General features: G+C 46.0%; 2 protein-coding genes across 5 annotated transcripts in view; one reads left to right on the plus strand and one right to left on the minus strand.

Annotated features, from left to right (window-relative positions):
- LOC139548895 (stAR-related lipid transfer protein 13-like) overlaps positions 1–22119 on the plus strand; it is a 131897-nt gene that overhangs the window by 77586 nt on the left and 32192 nt on the right. The gene's annotated exons all lie outside the window — the stretch shown is intronic.
- Positions 1058–11773, minus strand: LOC139549770 (polysialoglycoprotein-like). Its single transcript, XM_071360534.1, has 2 exons — positions 11711–11773; positions 1058–2587 (listed from the first exon to the last, which is right to left on the minus strand). The coding sequence occupies exons 1-2, from the start codon at positions 11771–11773 to the stop codon at positions 1058–1060; spliced, it is 1593 nt and encodes a 530-aa protein (XP_071216635.1).

Here is a 22119-nt window from a genome sequence, read left to right on the forward strand (position 1 = left end):
CGGGTCCCCTCTTGCTTGATAATGAATGTGATATCAACAGAGAGGTATATTTTCTGGGTGATTTAAGTATTGACTGGCTTTCATCAAGCTGCCTACTCAGGAAAAAACTTCAAACTAACCAGTGCTTGCAACCTGGTTCAGGTTATCAATCAACCTACCAGAATAGTTACAAACAGCACATGAAGGAAATCATGAACATGTATTGATCACATCTTTATTAATGCTGCATAAATTTGCTTTAACGCAGTATCCAAATCCATAGGATGTACTGATCCCAATATAGTAACCATATCTAGGAAAACCAAAGTTCCAAAGGCTGGGCCTAATATAGTGTATAAGAGGTCATACAATATGTTTTGTAGTGATTCTTATGTTGATGTTGTAAAGCATATTTGCTGGTCTGTGGTGTATAATGAGCAGCAACCAGACGCTGTACTTGACACATTTATGAAATTGCTTATTCCAGTTACTAATAAGCATGTACCCATTAAGAAAATGACTGTAAAAACTGTTAAATCCCCTTGGATTGATGAAGAATTGGACAGTTTTATGCTTGAGTGGGATGAGGCAAATGTATGGCAAATAAGTCTGGCAGCATAACCGATTGGCAAACGTAATGCAAATTGAGAAATCATGTGACTAAACAAAATAAAAATAAACTATACTATGAAACAAATAAATGATATAAAGAATGATAGTAAAATGCTGTGTGTCACGTTGGTATAAAGGGTCGGGAGACAGGCGCAGGAATGCGTACCAGTTTTTGTAAAGGCACGGGGACGAAGACCAAACAAACACGTATACAAAACACAGGGTTGAGACCCAAACAAAAGAGCGAGGAGTACTTTGAATAAATACACAAGCGCACACAATGATTATGACAAGGGTTGAGACCCGTAATCATCTCATCAATAAAATTGGCACGAAAGCCAAAACACTGCACAGGTACTCACACGACCAACGGACATTGGAACAATAATCGACAGCTCAATGGTGAACCAAAGGGCACACTTATACAATTACTAATCATTGGGAAATGGACACCACGTGTGCATAATCAACAGTTCCCGGAGAGATCCGTGACAGTACCCCCCCCCCCCACAACGATCATAGGAACGCTGTGCGGGTCGATTAGGACCGCGTCGGACGAACCAGTTGCAGTGGTGTCGGACGGGCCAGTTGCCGCAGCTGAAGTTGCGTCATCGGACGGGCCAGTTGCCGCAGCTGAAGTTGCGTCGTCGGACGGACCAGTTGCAGCTGCTGAAGTTGCGGTGGCGCCGGACGGACCAGTTGCCGCAGCTGAAGTTGCGTCGTCGGACGGACCAGTTGCAGCAGCTGAAGTTGCGTCGTCGGACGGACCAGTTGCCGCAGCTGAAGTTGCGTCGTCGGACGGACCAGTCGCAGCTGAAGTTGCGTCGTCGGACGGACCAGTTGCCGCAGCTGAAGTTGCGTCGTCGGACGGACCAGTTGCCGCAGCTGAAGTTGCGTCGTCGGACGGACCAGTTGCAGCTGCTGAAGTTGCGGTGGCGCCGGACGGACCAGTTGCAGCTGCTGAAGTTGCGTCGTCGGACGGGCCAGTTGCCGCAGCTGAAGTTGCGTCGTCGGACGGACCAGTTGCCGCAGCTGAAGTTGCGTCGTCGGACGGGCCAGTTGCCGCAGCTGAAGTTGCGTCGTCGGACGGGCCAGTTGCCGCAGCTGAAGTTGCGTCGTCGGACGGGCCAGTTGCCGCAGCTGAAGTTGCGTCGTCGGACGGGCCAGTTGCCGCAGCTGAAGTTGCGTCGTCGGACGGACCAGTTGCCGCAGCTGAAGTTGCGTCGTCGGACGGGCCAGTTGCCGCAGCTGAAGTTGCGTCGTCGGACGGACCAGTTGCAGCAGCTGAAGTTGCGTCGTCGGACGGACCAGTTGCAGCAGCTGAAGTTGCGTCGTCGGACGGACCAGTTGCCGCAGCGGAAGTTGCGTCGTCGGACGGGCCAGTTGCCGCAGCTGAAGTTGCGTCGTCGGACGGGCCAGTTGCCGCAGCTGAAGTTGCGTCGTCGGACGGGCCAGTTGCCGCAGCTGAAGTTGCGTCGTCGGACGGGCCAGTTGCCGCAGCTGAAGTTGCGTCGTCGGACGGACCAGTTGCAGCAGCTGAAGTTGCGTCGTCGGACGGACCAGTTGCAGCAGCTGAAGTTGCGTCGTCGGACGGACCAGTTGCCGCAGCGGAAGTTGCGTCGTCGGACGGACCAGTTGCAGTAGCTGAAGTTGCGTCGTCGGACGGACCAGTTGCAGCTGCTGAAGTTGCGTCGTCGGACGGGCCAGTTGCCGCAGCTGAAGTTGCGTCGTCGGACGGGCCAGTTGCCGCAGCTGAAGTTGCGTCGTCGGACGGACCAGTTGCCGCAGCTGAAGTTGCGTCGTCGGACGGGCCAGTTGCCACAGCTGAAGTTGCGTCGTCGGACGGACCAGTTGCAGCAGCTGAAGTTGCGTCGTCGGACGGACCAGTTGCAGCAGCTGAAGTTGCGTCGTCGGACGGACCAGTTGCCGCAGCTGAAGTTGCGTCGTCGGACGGACCAGTTGCAGCGTCGTCGGATGGACCATTCCCACTGTCTCCCTTAATTGTCGATTATTCTGTCACGCTGGTATAAAGGATTTGGAGACAGGCGCAGGAATACATCATCTGGGTTTTTAATACACCCAAAACAAACACGTATACAAAACACTGGGATGTACCCAAACAAAAGAGCAAGGGTAAACCTCGTAGAACGACACGGGACGAGACCCATAATACACAATGCACAAAACACGCAGCACAGGCTGAGACAGTGCATAGGCACTCACAAGACCAACGGACATGGGAACAATAATCGACAGCCCAATGGGGAAACAAAGGGCACATTTATTCAAACACAATCAGTGAGGAATTGGAACCAGGTGTGCGTAATGACACAGTTCAGTACACCCTAGAAGGCCGGTGACGTCGACCTCCGGAACTGGTGAACAGAATGAGCAGCAGTAGCGGGGGGATCCGTGACACTGTGGAGCACCTTAAATTTAGTTTTGGGTAAAAAGGCAAACTCAACTCCATCATTCATTGAATCAGATGGCTCATTAATTTTTTCATTGGCAAGATTTACTGGCTCAAATAGCCGACCAATCAGCCTGTTACCAACCCATAGTAAACTTTTGGAAAAAATGGTGTTTGACCAGATACAATGCTATTTACTGAAAACAAATTAACAACAGACTTTCAGCAAGCTTATAGTGAAGGACATTCAACAAGCACAGCACTGAGAGAAATTGATGATAAAAAGATTGTGCGGGCTGTTTTGTTAGACTTCCGTGCGGCTTTTGACATTATGAATCATAGTCTGCTGCTGGAAAAACGTATGTGCTATGGCTTTACACCCCCTGCTATAATGTAGATAAAGAGTTACTTGTCTAACAGAACACAGAGTGTGTTCTTTAATGGAAGCCTCTCATACATAATCCAGGTAGAATCAGGAATTCCCCAGGGTACCTTGCTTTTTTCAATCTTTACTAACTACATGCCACTGGCTTTGGGTAAGGCCGGTGTGTCTATGCATGCGGATGACTCAACACTATACACGTCAGCTACTACAGTGACTGAAATGACTGCAACACTTAATAAAGAGCTGCAGTTAGTTTCGGAATGGGTAGCAAGGAATAAGTTAGTCCTAAATATTTCCCTAACTAAAAGCATTGTATTTGGGACAAATCATTCACTAAACCCTAAACCTCGACTACATCTCATAATGAATAATGTGGAAATTGAGCAAGTTGAGGTGACTAAACTGCTTGGAGTAAACCTGGATTGTAAACTGTCATGATCAAAACATATTGATACAGCAGTAGCTAAGATGGGGAGAAGTCTGTCCATAATAAAGCACTGCTCTGCCTTCTTAACAACACTATCAAAAAGCCAGATCCTACATACCATGGTTTTGTCCCATCTAGACTACAGTTCAGTAGTGTGGTCACGTGCCACAAAGAGAGACTTGGGAAAATTGCAGTTGGCTCAGAACACTGCAGCACGGCTGACCCTAAAAAGTACACGGAGAGCTAACATTAATTACATGCATGACAATCTCTCAAGGCTCAAAGTGGAAGAGAGATTGACTTCATCATTACTTGTTTTTGTAAGAAGTGTTGACAAGCTGAATGTACCGAGCTGTCTGTTTAAAATACTAGCACCCAGCTCGGACACCCACGGAGAGCGAACATTAATTACATGCATGACAATCTCTCAAGGCTCAAAGTGGAAGAGAGATTGACTTCATCATTACTTGTTTTTGTAAGAAGTGTTGACAAGCTGAATGTACCGAGCTGTCTGTTTAAACTACTAGCACCCAGCTCGGACACCACAAGACATGCCACCACAAGACATGCCACCAGAGGTCTCTTCACAATCCCCAAGTCCAGAACAGACTATGGGAAGCGCACAGTACTACATAGAGCCATGACTACATGGAACTCTATTCCACATCAGGTAACTGATGCAAGCAGTATAATCAGATTTTAAAAGCTGATAAAAATACACCTTATGGAACAGCAGGGACTGTGAAGCAACACAAACATAGGCACAGACACATGCATACAAACACATGATAACATACACAGTATACACACACGTAGACATGGATTTTGCATTATAGATATGTGGGAGTGGAGTATGGGCCTGAGGGCACACACTTAGTGTGTTGTGAATTCTGTAATGAATGTGTTGTAATGTTCTTAAAATTGTATAACTGCCTTGGCAGCAGTTAATGGGGATCATAATAAATACAAATACAAACTATGTTGGTTATAGACCATATAAATGTGTTTTTTCATATAACCCGGGGCACAATCATTTAAGATGTTAAACATATTATTAAGTTTAAGTTGGTCCACTCTGCAATCCATAGGCAGGTACCCTAGTGGTTAGAGTATTGGTCCAGTAACCCGAAAGGTTGGTGGATCGAATCCCCGAACATACAAGGTCAAAATCTGTTGTTCTGCCCCTGAACAAGGCAGTTATCCCACTGTTCCTAGGCTGTCATTGTAAATAAGATTTTGTTCTTGACATTGCCACCCATCCCAGCGGGGTGGTGGCACTGGGATCCTCATCTCTCCCAAGTGGACATTCTCTCTTTCTCCCCTGACCCATCTGTCTATCGCCTCCTTTGAATTCCATGCTGTCACAGTTACCAGCCCTTTCAAGCTTAACATCCTTATCATTTATCGCCCTCCAGGTTCCCTTGGAGAGTTCATCAATGAGCTTGACGCCCTGATAAGTTCCTTTCCTGAGGATGGCTCACCTCTCACAGTTCTGGGTGACTTTAACCTCCCCACGTCTACCTTTGACTCATTCCTCTCTGCCTCCTTCTTTCCACTCCTCTCCTCTTTTGACCTCACCCTCTCACCTTCCCCCCCTACTCACAAGGCAGGCAATACGCTTGACCTCATCTTTACTAGATGCTGTTCTTCCACTAATCTCATTGCAACTCCCCTCCAAGTCTCCGACCACTACCTTGTATCCTTTTCCCTCTCGCTCTCATCCAACACTCCCCACACTGCCCCTACTCGGATGGTATCGCGCCGTCCCAACCTTCGCTCTCTCTCCCCCGCTACTCTCTCCTCTTCCATCCTATCATCTCTTCCCTCTGCTCAAACCTTCTCCAACCTATCTCCTGATTCTGCCTCCTCAACCCTCCTCTCCTCCCTTTCTGCATCCTTTGACTCTCTATGTCCCCTATCCTCCAGGCCGGCTCGGTCCTCCCCTCCTGCTCCGTGGCTCGACGACTCACTGCGAGCTCACAGAACAGGGCTCCGGGCAGCCGAGCGGAAATGGAGGAAAACTCGCCTCCCTGCGGACCTGGCATCCTTTCACTCCCTCCTCTCTACATTCTCCTCTTCTGTCTCTGCTGCTAAAGCCACTTTCTACCACTCTAAATTCCAAGCATCTGCCTCTAACCCTAGGAAGCTCTTTGCCACCTTCTCCTCCCTCCTGAATCCTCCTCCCCCTCTTCCCCCTCCTCCCTCTCTGCAGATGACTTCGTCAACCATTTTGAAAAGAAGGTCGACGACATCCGATCCTCGTTTGCTAAGTCAAACGACACCGCTGGTTCTGCTCACACTGCCCTACCCTGTGCTTTGACCTCTTTCTCCCCTCTCTCTCCAGATGAAATCTCGCGTCTTGTGACGGCCGGCCGCCCAACAACCTGCCCGCTTGACCCTATCCCCTCCTCTCTTCTCCAGACCATTTCCGGAGACCTTCTCCCTTACCTCACCTCGCTCATCAACTCATCCTTGACCGCTGGCTACGTCCCTTCCGCCTTCAAGAGAGCGAGAGTTGCACCCCTTCTGAAAAAACCTACACTCGATCCCTCCGATGTCAACAACTACAGACCAGTATCCCTTCTTTCTTTTCTCTCCAAAACTCTTGAACGTGCCGTCCTTGGCCAGCTCTCCTGCTATCTCTCTCAGAATGACCTTCTTGATCCAAATCAGTCAGGTTTCAAGACTAGTCATTCAACTGAGACTGCTCTTCTCTGTGTCACGGAGGCGCTCCGCACTGCTAAAGCTAACTCTCTCTCCTCTGCTCTCATCCTTCTAGACCTATCGGCTGCCTTTGATACTGTGAACCATCAGATCCTCCTCTCCACCCTCTCCGAGCTGGGCATCTCCGGCGCGGCCCACGCTTGGATTGCGTCCTACCTGACAGGTCGCTCCTACCAGGTGGCGTGGCGAGAATCTGTCTCCGCACCACGTGCTCTCACCACTGGTGTCCCCCAGGGCTCTGTTCTAGGCCCTCTCCTATTCTCGCTATACACCAAGTCACTTGGCTCTGTCATATCCTCACATGGTCTCTCCTATCATTGCTATGCAGACGACACACAATTAATCTTCTCCTTTCCCCCCTCTGATAACCAGGTGGCGAATCGCATCTCTGCATGTCTGGCAGACATATCAGTGTGGATGACGGATCACCACCTCAAGCTGAACCTCGGCAAGACGGAGCTGCTCTTCCTCCCGGGGAAGGACTGCCCGTTCCATGATCTCGCCATCACGGTTGACAACTCCATTGTGTCCTCCTCCCAGAGTGCTAAGAACCTTGGCGTGATCCTGGACAACACCCTGTCGTTCTCAACTCACATCAAGGCGGTGACCCGTTCCTGTAGGTTCATGCTCTACAACATTCGCAGAGTACGACCCTGCCTCACACAGGAAGCGGCGCAGGTCCTAATCCAGGCACTTGTCATCTCCCGTCTGGATTACTGCAACTCGCTGTTGGCTGGGCTCCCTGCCTGTGCTATTAAACCCCTACAACTCATCCAGAACGCCGCAGCCCGTCTGGTGTTCAACCTTCCCAAGTTCTCTCACGTCACCCCGCTCCTCCGCTCTCTCCACTGGCTTCCAGTTGAAGCTCGCATCCGCTACAAGACCATGGTGCTTGCCTACGGAGCTGTGAGGGGAACGGCACCTCCGTACCTTCAGGCTCTGATCAGGCCCTACACCCAAACAAGGGCACTGCGTTCATCCACCTCTGGCCTGCTCGCCTCCCTACCTCTGAGGAAGTACAGTTCCCGCTCAGCCCAGTCAAAACTGTTCGCTGCTCTGGCACCCCAATGGTGGAACAAACTCCCTCACGACGCCAGGTCAGCGGAGTCAATCACCACCTTCCGGAGATACCTGAAACCCCACCTCTATAAGGAATACCTAGGATAGGATAAAGTAATCCTTCTAACCCCCCCCTCCCCCTTAAAAGAGTTAGATGCACTATTGTAAAGTGGTTGTTCCACTGGATATCATAAGGTGAATGCACCAATTTGTAAGTCGCTCTGGATAAGAGCGTCTGCTAAATGACTTAAATGTAAATGTAATGTAAATGTTCTGAACTGACTTGCCTAGTTAAATAAAAAAAAGGCAACAAGCCCACCTCCTGGAACACCTGTACCCCTATATGGGTCCTAGGGGGGACATTCAGCATATACCTGATAACATTATTTCTCAATTTCAGCTTTTTTGATAGCCCACTAGACCAAACAGAGCAGGCATAATCAAAATGACACTGAATCAAGGTAGAGACAAGGAATTTCTTCACTTTGATGTTAAAATTTCTAGTGTTACGATATCTATTTGTTCACCATTTTAGAAAGAATTTTAGCAGCAGTCAGGTCTCCAGAAAGGGATTGATCTAGGGACACACCAAGATAAAATACACTTGTTTTAGATTCAATTTCCTTGCCTGCACAGTTTACTTTTATCTTTCCAGCCCTAAGCAATCTATGTTTTGTTCCAAACAAAATCGATTCAGTTTTTCCCAAATGTAGGCACAATTTGTATTCAGTCAACCAGTCAACCGCCTCAGTGCTAACAGTTTTACTCCGGTTCATAGGCACATGATTACTACATACAATAGCCGTAGGATCAACAGAGGTATTCAGGGCAGTTAGGGGGACATAAATTAAGTTACAGTTGAAGTCGGAAGTTTAAATACATCTTGGCCAAATACATTTAAACTCAGTTTTTCACAATTCCTGACATTTAATCCTAGTAAAGATTCCCTGTCTTAGGTCAGTTAGGATCACCACTTTATTTTAAGAATGTGAAATGTCAGAATAATACTAGAGAGAATGATTTATTTCAGCTTTTAATTCTTTCATCACATTCCCAGAGGGTCAGAAGTTTACATACACTCAATTTGTATTTGGTAGCATTGCCTTTAAATTGTTTAACTTGGGTCAAACGTTTCGGGTAGCCTTCCACAAGCTTCCCACAATAAGTTTCGTGAATTTTGGCCCATTCCTCCTGACAGAGCTGGTGTAACTGAGTCAGGTTTGTATGCCTCCTTGCTCGCATATGCTTTTTCAGTTCTGCCCACAAATCTTCTATGGGATTGAGGTCAGGGCTTTGTGATGGCCACTCCAATACCTTGACTTTGTTGTCCTTAAGCCATTTTGACACAACTTGGATGTATGCTTGGGGCCATTGTCCATTTGGAAGACTCATTTGCGACCAAGCTTTAACTTCCTGACGGATGTCTTGAGGTGTTGCTTCATTATATCCACATAGTGGCGTTCACAGCAACTGAGCCCAACTGAGCCCACTGAGTCGCGGGATCCAAAATCAAAAAGTATTTCAAATCTAACTTTGAAAGGAATCACTCACAATTTCACAATGATCAACAACCAACTTGACAGAGCTTGAATCATTTTTTAAAGAATAATGTGCAAATATTGTACACTCCAGGTGTGCAAAGTTCTTAGAAACTTACCCAGAAAGACTCACAGCCAAAGGTGATTCTAACATGTATTGACTCAGGTGTGTGAATACTTATGTAAATGAGATATTTCTGTATTTCATTTTCAATACATTTTTCACTTTGTCAATATGGTCCTTTTGAATTCAGGCTGTAACACAACAACATGTGGAATAAGTCAAGAGTTATGAGTACTTTCTGAAGGCACTGTAGCAATACATTAGAGGAACTAACCAAACAATTAAGCAATATGACATCTGTGAGTAGAAGATAATGTCCCTGGCAACAGCCAGTACAGTAAACAGTATGAATGAGTTTATGATCAAACATTGACTGACTTGACCTTAAGCCTTGGTTACTCTGTTGCCATTATCTGCTCACAGGATGCATCTAGACTGTGTGGTTCTGTGGAGGTATGGTTCAGCTCTGTTTCATGTGGAGGTATTGTGATGATCTGGGTAGAGGAGGAAGAGCCCTGTAGAATCTTGTGCCTGGGTCTAACTGCTCAGATCAAAGATGTCTAGTGTGTGTCAGCTATTTAGATCAGGGATGATGATAGCAGAAAATATGGTATGTTGTCGTGTTGGATCTGACCTTTCTTTTTGTCTTCATGAGTCTAATTCTTCTATGACTCATGGGTGTCACAGTCATATAAAGGATCTGAAAGGTTCTCTCTGGGGGCCTCCCGAGTGACGCAGCAGTCTAAGGCACTGCATCGTATTGTTAGCTGTGTCACTACAGATCCTGGTTCAATCCCAGGCTGTGTCGCAGCTGGCTGCGACCGGGAGACTCATGAGGCGGCGCACAATTGGCCCAGGGTCGTCCTTGTCCCATTGAGCTCTAGCGACTCCTGTGGTGGGCCGGGCACAATGCACGCTGATACGGTCACCAGGTGGTCGGTGTTTTCTCCGACACATTGGTGCAACTGGCTTCCAGGTTAAGCATTGTGTTAAGAAGCAGTGCAGTTTGGCGGGGTCATGTTTTGAAGGATGCACGGCTCTCGACCTTCGCCTCTCCTGAGTCCGTACGGGGGTTGCAGCGATGGGACAAGACTGTAACTACCAATTCTCTGTTGAGAAGATAACAGTTTTTTCCTGCTATAAACACCTATTGTAGCTAAACACAACATATAGGAGAAGGCATTTACTTTGTGGAATCATATTCTTAAGGTTAGGGTTAAGAATAGAGATTGCCAAACCTAGAGACTCAATATTTACTTTGTCCTTTGTAAACCTGACACATTATTGATAATTTACAGTGGGGTCCAAATTATTGGATCCCTTGATAAAGAGGAGCAAAAAGCTATATTGAATACAAAAAAAACAATTTATATTATTTTATACTAATACAATTGCTCAGAGAAAGAACCACTATATTTTACCATAGGTATCAGGTACTTTTCTGCATATCGTTCTGTTTTTCAACGCCAAACTCACCACTGGTGTGCGTGGCCAAAAAGCTCTATTTTCATGTCATCTGACCATAGCACCGGTTCCAATCTAAGTGCCAATGGCGTTTATGAAACTCCAGGCAGTGTGGGTGACTGGTAGCCTAGCGGTTAGAGTGTTGGGTCGAATAGCCAAGTCGATAAAGTGAAAAAACCTATTGATGTGCTCTTGAGCAAGGCGCCGTACTACTTTCACTGCAGCTAGCTGGTGTATGTGACAATAAAACATTATTAGTATTATTATTATTTGTATACTTTTTATAGTCTTTTATGCTCAACTTTATCAAGGGATCCAATAATTTCGGGCCCACTGTACATTATAATGGTCTTGTGCAAAAACTATTGTTCGCTAAATCCGGAGAAATGACGGACCATGTAAAAAACTGTTGGCCACTAAATCCGTCTCAAAGGACCATGTAAAAACTATTGGTTGCTAAATCCGGAGAAATTATGGACCATGTAAAATAGGTTGGCTGGTATGCCATCACCCGTCTGAGCGGGTGGCTGTGAATGCCCTCTCCCACTATATACTTATAACTGATTGGTTTGGTTCTGCCCACTATAGCTCTGTCGGGTTAGAACATGATGTTGAGGCCCATACTGAACACTTGGTCAACACCACATGCACAAACACGCAGACACAGCTGTTTCTATTTGAGGATGTTTATATGATTGTGGTAGTCCAAATGACTTTCAATCTAATTGTTGTGGTTATTTTCATGCACGCACAACATTCAAACATTCGTGTTATTGTCGACAATAACAAGTCCTCAGAAACATGCATCTTCTCCCTTCAGACGACGATAGCACTCTGACCTGAGTGGACAGGTGCAGTGTCCAGATGCACATTTCCAAGTTTTCTGAGCTTAGTCATGGACTAAAACTCTGTTTCAAAGGAGATTCTTCATTGATCATGCTATTTATTCCAGGATGTCCGCAAAACTGGCCCATAAAGTGCGGGTACAATCAATGCACTCAACCTTTTGTCACACACAGTGGTATTAGAGTCTGTCCAGTGAACTGACCTCCTCCATGCCCTGTTGTGGCCTGTCTCTCCTGGCTGGAGCATTCCAGCTGGCCAGCTGCATTGACGTAGCAGGCTAGGAGAGGGAGGGACTGGGCTACCACACCTGGGTTCAAATACTATTTGAAATAATTTGAAATACTTGATCTGTGCTTGATTGAGCTTACCTGTCTGGAGTGCAAGATAGGCGGGAAACCCCCTCTATCTTGCACTCCAGACAGGCTAGAACAAACACTCAAAGTATTGGAAAGATTGCAAATATTATTTGAAACCATGTCTGGGTGTTACCTGGCCATAGTGACTGGCAATATAGCAGACTGTGGGAGGGAGTGACTGGGAGCTACTGGGAGTTTGTATAGTTTCACCCTGAATTCCCAGGAAGCTTGTCCAGGGGTCTTCGTCATGTTTCCGATCTGATGGCATTGCAGTGAGACTCCAGCTACGGATGTGTGGGAATGTGTGTGGGTCCCATTCAACTGCTTATAGCCAGTCAAAGAGAGTCCATACCAATGAGTTGCTACAGTGTACAATATTCCCAGACCCATTTTGTATTATATAAACATTTGGCAGAGTAGGCCTACAGAACTGTGACTGTGGTCCAATATCTAGCAGGGTTTTCCTGGTCCACAGAGTGAAGGAATGAGCCAGTTTATCTGCAACAGGGTATGAGGATGAGGACAGCCTCTCTGCAGCAGGGTATGAGGATGAGGACAGCCTCTCTGCAGCAGGGTATGAGGATGAAGCCAGCTTCTCTGCAGCAGGGTATGAGGATGAAGCCAGCCTCTCTGCAGCAGGGTATGAGGATGAACTCAGCTTCTCTGCAGCAGGGTATGAGGATGAGGACAGCCTCTCTGCAGCAGGGTATGAGGATGAGGCCAGCTTCTCTGCAGCAGGGTATGAGGATGAAGCCAGTTTATCTGCAACAGGGTATGAGGATGAAGCCAGCTTCTCTGCGCAGGGTATGAGGATGAAGCCAGCTTCTCTGCAGCAGGGTATGTATGCATCCCAAATGGCACCGTATTCCTATATAGCTCCCTACTTTTGACCGGGGCCAGGGCCGGTCCCATTTGGGACTCAACCTATGTGTACGAGGGAAGAGGCCTGTGTTCTATTCTAGGGGAATGTGTCTCTTTCCTGTCAATATTCCTGCAGTCCAACTCAATCTCTCTCTCTAGATCTATAGAGCAGACTGACTGCATCTCCCCTTGTATCTGCTGCTGCTGCTACTAAGGCGAGTGGAAAAACCCAACACTTCACATCCGAATATAACTATATAGGTCCTCTGTGTCCAATTCCCCCATACTCACAAACACAGACCCTCACACACGTGGTTGTCCGCCCCTTTGCCCCCTATGGCCGTACACAATACCCCCTTTGTCCACAGTCAATGATCTTTTCATGCCGTCATGGAGAGAAATTCCTCGCAGAATTCCTGTCTAACGCCCAAAGTTATTTTCATCCGAACTTCAATTTGCTTTGGATGATGTTCTACTGGCAAACCCATTGTAAAATACTCTGTCTCCACAGAGCAGAGCAGAACCCAGAAGATTGGTCAACTGCTCAGTCAGAGTTAATGCAATAGATCATGTCTGGAGTAGTGGATATTGGTGCTTTGGCCCTGGTATGTTTATCAAGACTAAATTCCTGTATAACTGGCTGTCTATTTCTATCTCTATATATCTCTACCTATATCTATAGCTGCACATGTATCTGTAGTGGTGATATACTGCATATCAGTGGAGGCTGCTGAGGGGAGGACGGCTCATAATAATGGCTGGAATGGAATAAATGGAATGGCATCAGACGCATGACAACCATGAATTTGATGTATTTGATACCATTCCACCTTTACATTTTTTATTTATTTGACCTTTATTTATACAGGTTTTTTCTCATTGAGATGACATCTCTTTTCCAAGAGAGACCTGGTCCAATAGCAGCAGAGGGAACAATGTTTCAGACTAAACAACTTACATACACTAACACAACATTTTACATTAAAAACACAAACGTCTTGACTAAAAACAGCTTGACTAAAAACAGCTGGCCTAAAAACAATTACACTCTTCTATGATATATACATCGATCAAGCGTTTAAACTCCACCAACGCAACTAGATCATCACATTTTAAAATGTTCAGGAGAGAATTCCAGGACCACGGAGCTAAGTAACTAAAACCATTTCTACCATGACCTGTTCTAATTTTTGGTACTGTTAGAAGCAAATCAGAATGGGACCGTAATTGATATTTATTTACTGACCTGACTAAAAAAGAACAGAGATAAAATGGCATTTTACCCAATATGGCCTTATAAATCAGTGTATACCAGTGTTTAAGCCTACACAAGGTCAATGACGACCAGCCAACAGCGCTGTAGAGATCACAATGATGTGTTAGACGTTTCTGATTTGTAATGAACCTGAGGGCTGCATGATACACTGAATCAAGTGCTCTCAGGGTAGTGGCTGAGGCCTGCATATATATAACATCACTAAAATCTAAAACCGACAGTAATGTACATCGTACCAGCTCCTTCGTGGCCTCAAAAGAAAAACAAGCCTTATGCCGGTAATAAAATCCTATTTTCAGCTTGAGCTTCCTTATCAAGTTCTCTACATGCACAGTGAAGCTCAGCTTATCATCAACCCACACACCCAAATATTTGGACACTTTAACTTGTTCTATAGTATGTCCAGCCAATGTAGCAATGACATGATTTGTAACATGCCTGGCATTTGAAAATACCATGCATTTTGTTTTACCCGAATTTAGAATCAGCTTTAAATCATACAGATTCTGTTGTATGATGTTAAATGCTCTTTTGGCATTTTCAAAAGCTAAAGATAAACTACTACCACTTGAATAAAGAACAGTATCATCTGCATAAAAATGTACATCCGCTGTTTCAATAAGATCCCCAATGTTGTTGATATATAAAATGAACAACAGTGGGCCCAAAATAGAACCTTGCGGAACACTTGAGCACACCTCTATGGACTCAGATTTACAACCATCCGCCATTACACATTGTGTACGATTTGATAGGTAATTTATAAACCAATCTAGAGCATGACCAGTAATTCCACAACATTTTAACCTTCGCACTAACACAACATGGTCCACGGTGTCAAAAGCCTTCGACAAGTCAATAAAAACAGACACACAATGTAACTTCTTATCAAGAGCACAGTGGATGTCATTTAAAACCTTCAATATTGCTGAAACAGTGCTGTGGCCAGACCTAAAACCTGATTGCATTCCATTTAAGATGTTGTTTTCTTGGAAGTAGGTCTTTAGCTGCCTACTAACTAAGGACTCCAGTACCTTTGACAGTACAGACAATTTTGATATGGGTCGAGAGTTGTCAAGTAGCGAAGGATCTCCACCTTTCAGGAGAGGCAGTAAAAAGCAGATTTCCATAACTTGAAGATTTCCTTAACATCAAGCGTGAGGTTAAAAATACATGTTAAGGGGGGAGCAATGATGTCTGCAGCTAGGTGTAGGAGGCGGGGGTCTAGTTCATCAGGGCCAGGGGATTTTTTAAAATCAATTTCTTTCAGGGCTTTACACACCTCTGAATCAGAGAAGGATGAGAAGTAGAACCTGGTGAAGGAGTGCACAGGGGTGTCAGGTAAATTCATAGGGGGGTTCTCTCGGTTACAATCTGTGTATCGACCAACAATTATTTGGGAATCTTTTTTGCACTCCAAACCTTTCACTACTTGCCAAAATACATGTTAAGGGGGGAGCAATGATGTCTGCAGCTAGGTGTAGGAGGCGGGGGTCTAGTTCATCAGGGCCAGGGGATTTTTTAAAATCAATTTCTTTCAGGGCTTTACACACCTCTGAATCAGAGAAGGATGAGAAGTAGAACCTGGTGAAGGAGTGCACAGGGGTGTCAGGTAAATTCATAGGGGGGTTCTCTCGGTTACAATCTGTGTATCGACCAACAATTATTTGGGAATCTTTTTTGCACTCCAAACCTTTCACTACTTGCCAAAATTTGGATGGATTATTTACATTTTGTGAAGTAGATTTCAGGTAGTGGTCTGCTTTCAATTTACGGATCATAGCCACACCCACACCCACCTATTCCGCTCCAGCCATTACCACGAGCCCGTTCTCCCTAATTGAGGTGCCACCAACCTCCTGTGCTGTATATGGCTGCCTGGGATTTAAAGACTGAAATGGTGTTTTACTGTGGTAGAACTCTAAACCATGAAGAAAGGCTGGCTCGCTGACACCGTTTGTTTTCTTCATGTCTTCACTGAGGGGTCTGTGTTTGGAACAGGTCCTCCTGTCCAGTCTGACCTCCTAGCTGACCCCCGAGCCTGACCCTCTAGTGGCCCTTCATAACGGCCCTCTGACCCCCCTGTGAATCTCTTGTTGCAGCCAATGGCTCCATTCTCTCTCTGTGAAGACCATTAGCTCTCTCTCTCTCTCTCTGTCTCAGGGCTCAGGACACTGTTGGCACCTCATCTACTGGTAGGAGTTACAGCCTGGCAGCTGAATAGTAATAGGCTGGAGAGAATCTGTCTGTCTGTCTCCTCAGGAGGACTATGATAACTAGCAGTTTGGACTGAAGGTGCATGGTTGTTGTGTACTGTAGATTACCTGACTTGGTGGTTGTGTACAGTAGCTATATGACTTAAGGGTTATTATGCATCATAGAACCAGGCTACAGGCCTGCTAGCCACCATGATAACCCTCTGTAAAATATAGCCATGTTGATCATATTAAGGATACAGTACCTTAACAGGAAGAAGCTTCGGCCTCCCAGGTTTCGAGGTAGGGTGAAAGCCTGTGACAGAGCCTATGTTGTGCCCTATTCAACACGACCCTGATGGTGGCAGACAAGGACTTCTTATCTATTTCTCTAGGGAAAGTGATGTGTCGCACAGGCTACAGGCCAAATGACAACCCTGGTCCCATTTAGCAGCAGTCCTGCCTCTCCTACAACCTGTGTGTCTAACCTGACAGCTGTCATGTGCAGACCAGCCCAGTCATAGAGCAGGCTAATGATTGTCTACATACCTGAGCTCCAGTGTAACGATACACACAAGTCATATATTAACAGAACCAGGCTGGAAAACTCTCACTGCTCAGCTCAACTCAAAGGTCAATCACATTCCTGAGGGGAAATGCTTATTAGCGGAATAATGTCCCAGTGCAAAGTGGCACAAATCAAGTCAATAACCAGGTACTAACTAATTGTATGTCAGTAACAGTTACTGAAATAATACTTTATTCGGTCAGTATGTATTAACTGTGGACTGTGATTGTGTCATTTGAAAGTGAAGTCCTCTCTTGATCTTTACATTAACCTCAGATGGAGTGTGTGTGGGTGTATGTTTGTATTTGTGTGTGTGCACGTGCGTGTGTGTGTGTGTGTGTGTGTGTGTGTGTGTGTGTGTGTGTGTGTGTGTGTGTGTGTGTGTGTGTGTGTGTGTGTGTGTGTGTGTGTGTGTGTGTGTGTGTGTGTGTGTTGGAACATAAACAGGGTGTTTTCATGGCAATTCGAGTGGAATAAGATGTAGAGATGAGAGGTTATTGGTTGTGCCTCCTGGTGACTCAGTAGCCTGTCGTCACTGTTCCACTCGGTTTCCTCACGTCACTGGGTTCATCGTTTCTGCTGTCCTCCTCTGGTAGTGATGTGTAACTGCACCACCACATGGTGTGTGTGTGTGTGTGTGTGTGTGTGTGTGTGTGTGTGTGTGTGTGTGTGTGTGTGTGTGTGTGTGTGTGTGTGTGTGTGTGTGTGTGTGTGTGTGTGTGTGTGTGCGCTATGCAATCAAAGACAGGAGAATTACAGCATACAGGCTTACATTATGGGGGGGGGGGGGGGGGGGTAGAACAGAGAGAGAGAGAGAGACTGTCAGTAAGACTGTTGTAGTTGTGGCAGCAGTAGCAGGAGGACAGCCAGGCATGCAGTGGTGTGGTGTGGGGACCATCTCTCTCTCTCTGTCTCTCTCTCTGTCTCTCTCTCTGGCTGGAGCCTGTTTCCTCTCCCTGTATCTGGACCCAGAGACCCACCAATGCCAACAGGTACCTCTCTACTCTCTCTCTCTCTCTCTACAGCCTGCCCTATACAGTACCTCTGGCCACAGGTATTAGCCCTCTCTATAACTCTCTGGCCTCACACAGGTCTGTGGATTTTTCATGCCGATGTCTAGTTTGATAACACTGCTCTATATCTCGTAGACCTAAAACAACAGAAGATAAAAAGGCTATGTTTGATGTTATCGTTCTTCTAAGAAAATAAAACTTCTGAGTTAAGTGTAACCATTTAGTAGCTAGTTCACTATTTGGGAACTTACATCAGTCATCTGGTATGGTAGTGTTTCTATGTCCCATACTGAACTACTCAGGTTATCTCTTAACGTTAACAAATAACACTCTGGATGCATCCTGAATGGAATCATTTTCCCTATATAGTGCACTTCTTTTGACCAAAGTCCTATGGGCCCTATATAGGGAATAGGGTGCCATTTGCGACTCATGGTCTGATTCCTGAACAGCGAGGAGGGGTGGTGGTGGTACACAATGTGTTGAGAGGGGGTGACAGACGTATGCCTTGTTGAAATGAAAAAGGAAATCTCCAAAAGCCAAAGTTTATGTGTTTCTCTGCTCTATGAAGGGCCTCCAAGATAGCTGTCAAAACACTTTAGCATGTGTGGGAAAATGGCCCCGCTCCATCGCCTGGAAGTGTTTATGTAGAATTTGGGGCTGAGGTGGGGGCTAAAGCTTGAGATTGATCACTGTATGTATTTCACAGAATGCATGGCTGTTTGATTTATGATCTGTTTGGAGCTGCTGGCTGAGTGGGGTAGAGGTGTGAGGGGCTGTGGAGAGTGTACGGGATCTGTCGAGGTGTTTCCTCAGCCCTGCCTGGGGTCGTGAGGTTTCTTGGTACAGGCCTCTCTTCCAGGATTTCTCTTCCAGGACTTGGTAAAGGGATTCATGTGGGTCAGGGTGAGGTTTAGATCTGGGAAGTACTATGGTCAAGAGTAGTGGGGAGACGGGAACACCACTACCCTGTGAGACCAGACCAGACCACTACCCCATCCTTCCCTCAGCCAGGAACAGGTCTGTAAATCACAGTGGTGGTTGAAGAAATGTAAAGCTCGGGTGTATCTCTGAGATCAGGACCAGTCTTCACCATGTAGAAGCTCTGATTTAGAACATATGTGATGTCTGCTTTTTGAAAACAACTTGAAGTAACCCCCCATGTCTTTAAAACCCCTTGAGGATGCGTCATTCTAAAAAGTTCACTGTGTTTAAATTAAAGGGGCAGCAGCCATATAACAAATTCAGAGTCTGAAGGGGTTTTTACATCCCTGTGTGCGCTGGATGTTTTGGTGCTGTTGTTATAGTAGACATTGTAGACAGTGGTGGGTGTGAAAGTGACTATCAAGGTATGTTGTTGTAATATGTCTTTGTGTCTTGTGTAGTTGAGACATGGTGTGTCACTGTGTTGTCGAAGGTATCTATTGTTCTAATAGCATTAGAAGTCTGCTCTGTGATGGGTGAAAGGATTGGTGACTATGTTGGAAGAGAGAATCGGAGAGTCAGTTTAAGAGCTGTTATTCTGCCAGATGAAAGGCTGGTCTTTCTGGGTGATCTTCTGAGCTGTTCCACGGGGTGCATGCAGTGTTGCTACAGCTGTGCTGCTCTTGTTTCAACTCCATACCAGAGTATGCGAGCGGAGCTGAGCTGGAGCGGAAATTTTACTGGAGCGCAAGAGCGAGATTCCCAAAGGCTGGAGCGTCGGCCTTCTCGCTCGCTCCAAATTCTCGGCAGTAGCTCTCCAGTAGCGCTCCCTTCACGAATTCAGGACATGTCCGGCCCACCATGCGTTTGTAGTCTACTTGTGTTCTGCGAAAGCCCCTTGCTTTAGCTACTGTTAAATCAAATCAAATTGTATTTGTCACGTGCCGAATATAACAGGTACAGGTGTAACCTTACCGTGAAATGCTTACTTACAAGCCCTTAACCAACAATGAAGTTCAAGAAATAGAGTTAAGAAAATATATGCTAAATAAACTAAAGTAAAAAATTAAACACAATAGGATTACATAACAATAACGAGGCTATATACAGGGGCTACCGGTACCGAGTCAATGTGCGGAGGTGCAGGTAAGTCAAGGTCATTTTTGGTGCCTTCCTCTGACACCGCCTAGTATACAGGTCCTGGATGGCAGGAAGCTTGGCTCCACTGATATATTGGGCCGTACACACTACCCTCTTTTGGGTTCCAGGAAGAACCCCTTTTGGTTCCAGATAGAATTATTTTCGATTCCATGTAGAACCCTGTGTGGAAAGGGTTTTTACATGGAACCCAAAAGGGTTCTACCTGGAACCAAAAGGGGTTCTTCTATTGAGACAGCCTGAGAACCCTTTTCGGTTCTCGATAGCAACTTTTTTTCTAAGAGTGTAGGGAATTGGGTGTCATTGGAACACGTCAGGACAGCAACAGCAGCCTGCAGCCTTCAGATTTGTAGCTCATGCCCTCCTGTTATCCTGCTGTTGACATTGACAATCAATATACTCTCACTCACTCACTCACTCACTCACTCATCCTCTCTCTCTCTCTCTCAATTGAATTGAATTACAATGTCTTCTCTTGAGAGCCAGGTCTGCCATAGCAAGGCTATGCTCACTGAGACTGTACATAGTCAAAGATTTCCTTAGTTTTTGGTCAGTCACAGTGGTCAGGTATTCTGCCACTGTGTACTCTCTGTTTAGGGCCAAATAGAATTCTAGTTTGCTCTGTTTTTTTGTAAATTCTTTCCAATGTGTCAAGTAATTCTCTTTTTGTTTTCTCATGATTTGGGCTCTGTGGGGTCTATTTGTGTTTGTGAACAGAGCCCCAGGACCAGCTTTCTTAGGGGGCTCTTCACCAGGTTTTTCACCCAAACCTCACAACCATAAAGGGCAATGGGTTCTATAACTGAATCAAGTATTCAGTTCATCCTACAATATAAGCTTGATGCCCTCAATCTCTCACAAATGATCAAAGAACCCACCAGGGTCAACCCTAAATCCGTAAACACGGGCATCCTCATAGATATCATCCTAACCAACTTGCCCTCCAAATATACCTCTGCTGTTTTCAACCAAGATCTCAGCGATCACTGCCTCATTGCCTGCATCTGTAACGGGTCTGCGGTCAAACGACCACCCCTCATCACTATCAAACGCTCCCTAAAACACTTCAGCGAGCAGGCCTTCCTAAACAAGCAGGCCTTCCTAATCGACCTGGCCCGGGTATCCTGGAAGGATATTGACCTCATCCCGTCAGTAGAGGATGCCTGGTCATTCTTTAAAAGTGCCTTCCTCACCATCTTAAATAAGCATGGCCCTTTCAAAAAATGTAGAACCAGGAACAGATATAGCCCTTGGTTCTCTCCAGACTTGACTGCCCTTGACCAGCACAAAAACTTCCTGTGGCGTTCTGCATTAGCACCGAATAGCCCCCGTGATATGCAACTTTTCAGGGAAGTTAGGAACAAATATACACAGGCAGTTAGGAAAGCTAAGGATAGCTTTTTCAAGCAGAAATTTGCATCCTGTAGCACAAACTCAATATAGTTCTGGGACACTGTAAAGTCCATGGAGAATAAGAGCACCTCCTCCCAGCTGCCCTCAGCTGCACTGAGGCTAGGAAACACTGTCACCACCGATAAATCCACTATAATTGATCATTTCAATAAGCATTTTTCTACGGCTAGCCATGCTTTCCACCTGGCTACCCCTACCCCGGTCAACAGCCCTGCACTCCCCACAGCAACTCGCCCAAGCCTCCCCCATTTCTCCTTCACCCAATTCCAGATAGCTGATGTCCTGAAAGTGCTGCAAAATCTGGACCCCTACAAATCAGCCGGGCTAGACAATCTGGACCCTCTCTTTTTAAAATTATCTGCCGAAATTGTTGCAAACCCTATTACTAGCCTGTTCAACCTCTCTTTCGTATCATCGGAGATTCCCAAATATTGGAAAGCTGCCGCGGTCATCCCCCTCTTCAAAGTGGGAGACACTCTAGACCCAAATTGCTACAGACCTAAATCTATCCTACCCTGCCTTTCTAAGGTCTTCGAAAGCCAAGTCAACAAACAGATTACCGACCATTTCGAATCCCACCGTACCTTCTCCGCTATGCAATCTGGTTTCTGAGCTGGTCATGGGTGCACCTCAGCCACGCTCAAGGTCCTAAACAATATCATAACCGCCATCGGTAAAAGACAATACTGTGCAGCCGTATTCATCGACCTGGCCAAGGCTTTCAACTCTGTCAATCACCACAGGTGTCTGGTTAGACTGTAAACTCTCCTTCCAGACTCATATTAAACATCTCCAATCCAAAATCAAATCTAGAATCGGCTTTCTATTTCGCAACAAAGCCTCCTTC

The sequence above is a fragment of the Salvelinus alpinus genome, chromosome 22, assembly GCF_045679555.1.
Source record: "Salvelinus alpinus chromosome 22, SLU_Salpinus.1, whole genome shotgun sequence".
NCBI classification, from domain to species: Eukaryota; Metazoa; Chordata; class Actinopteri; order Salmoniformes; family Salmonidae; genus Salvelinus; species Salvelinus alpinus.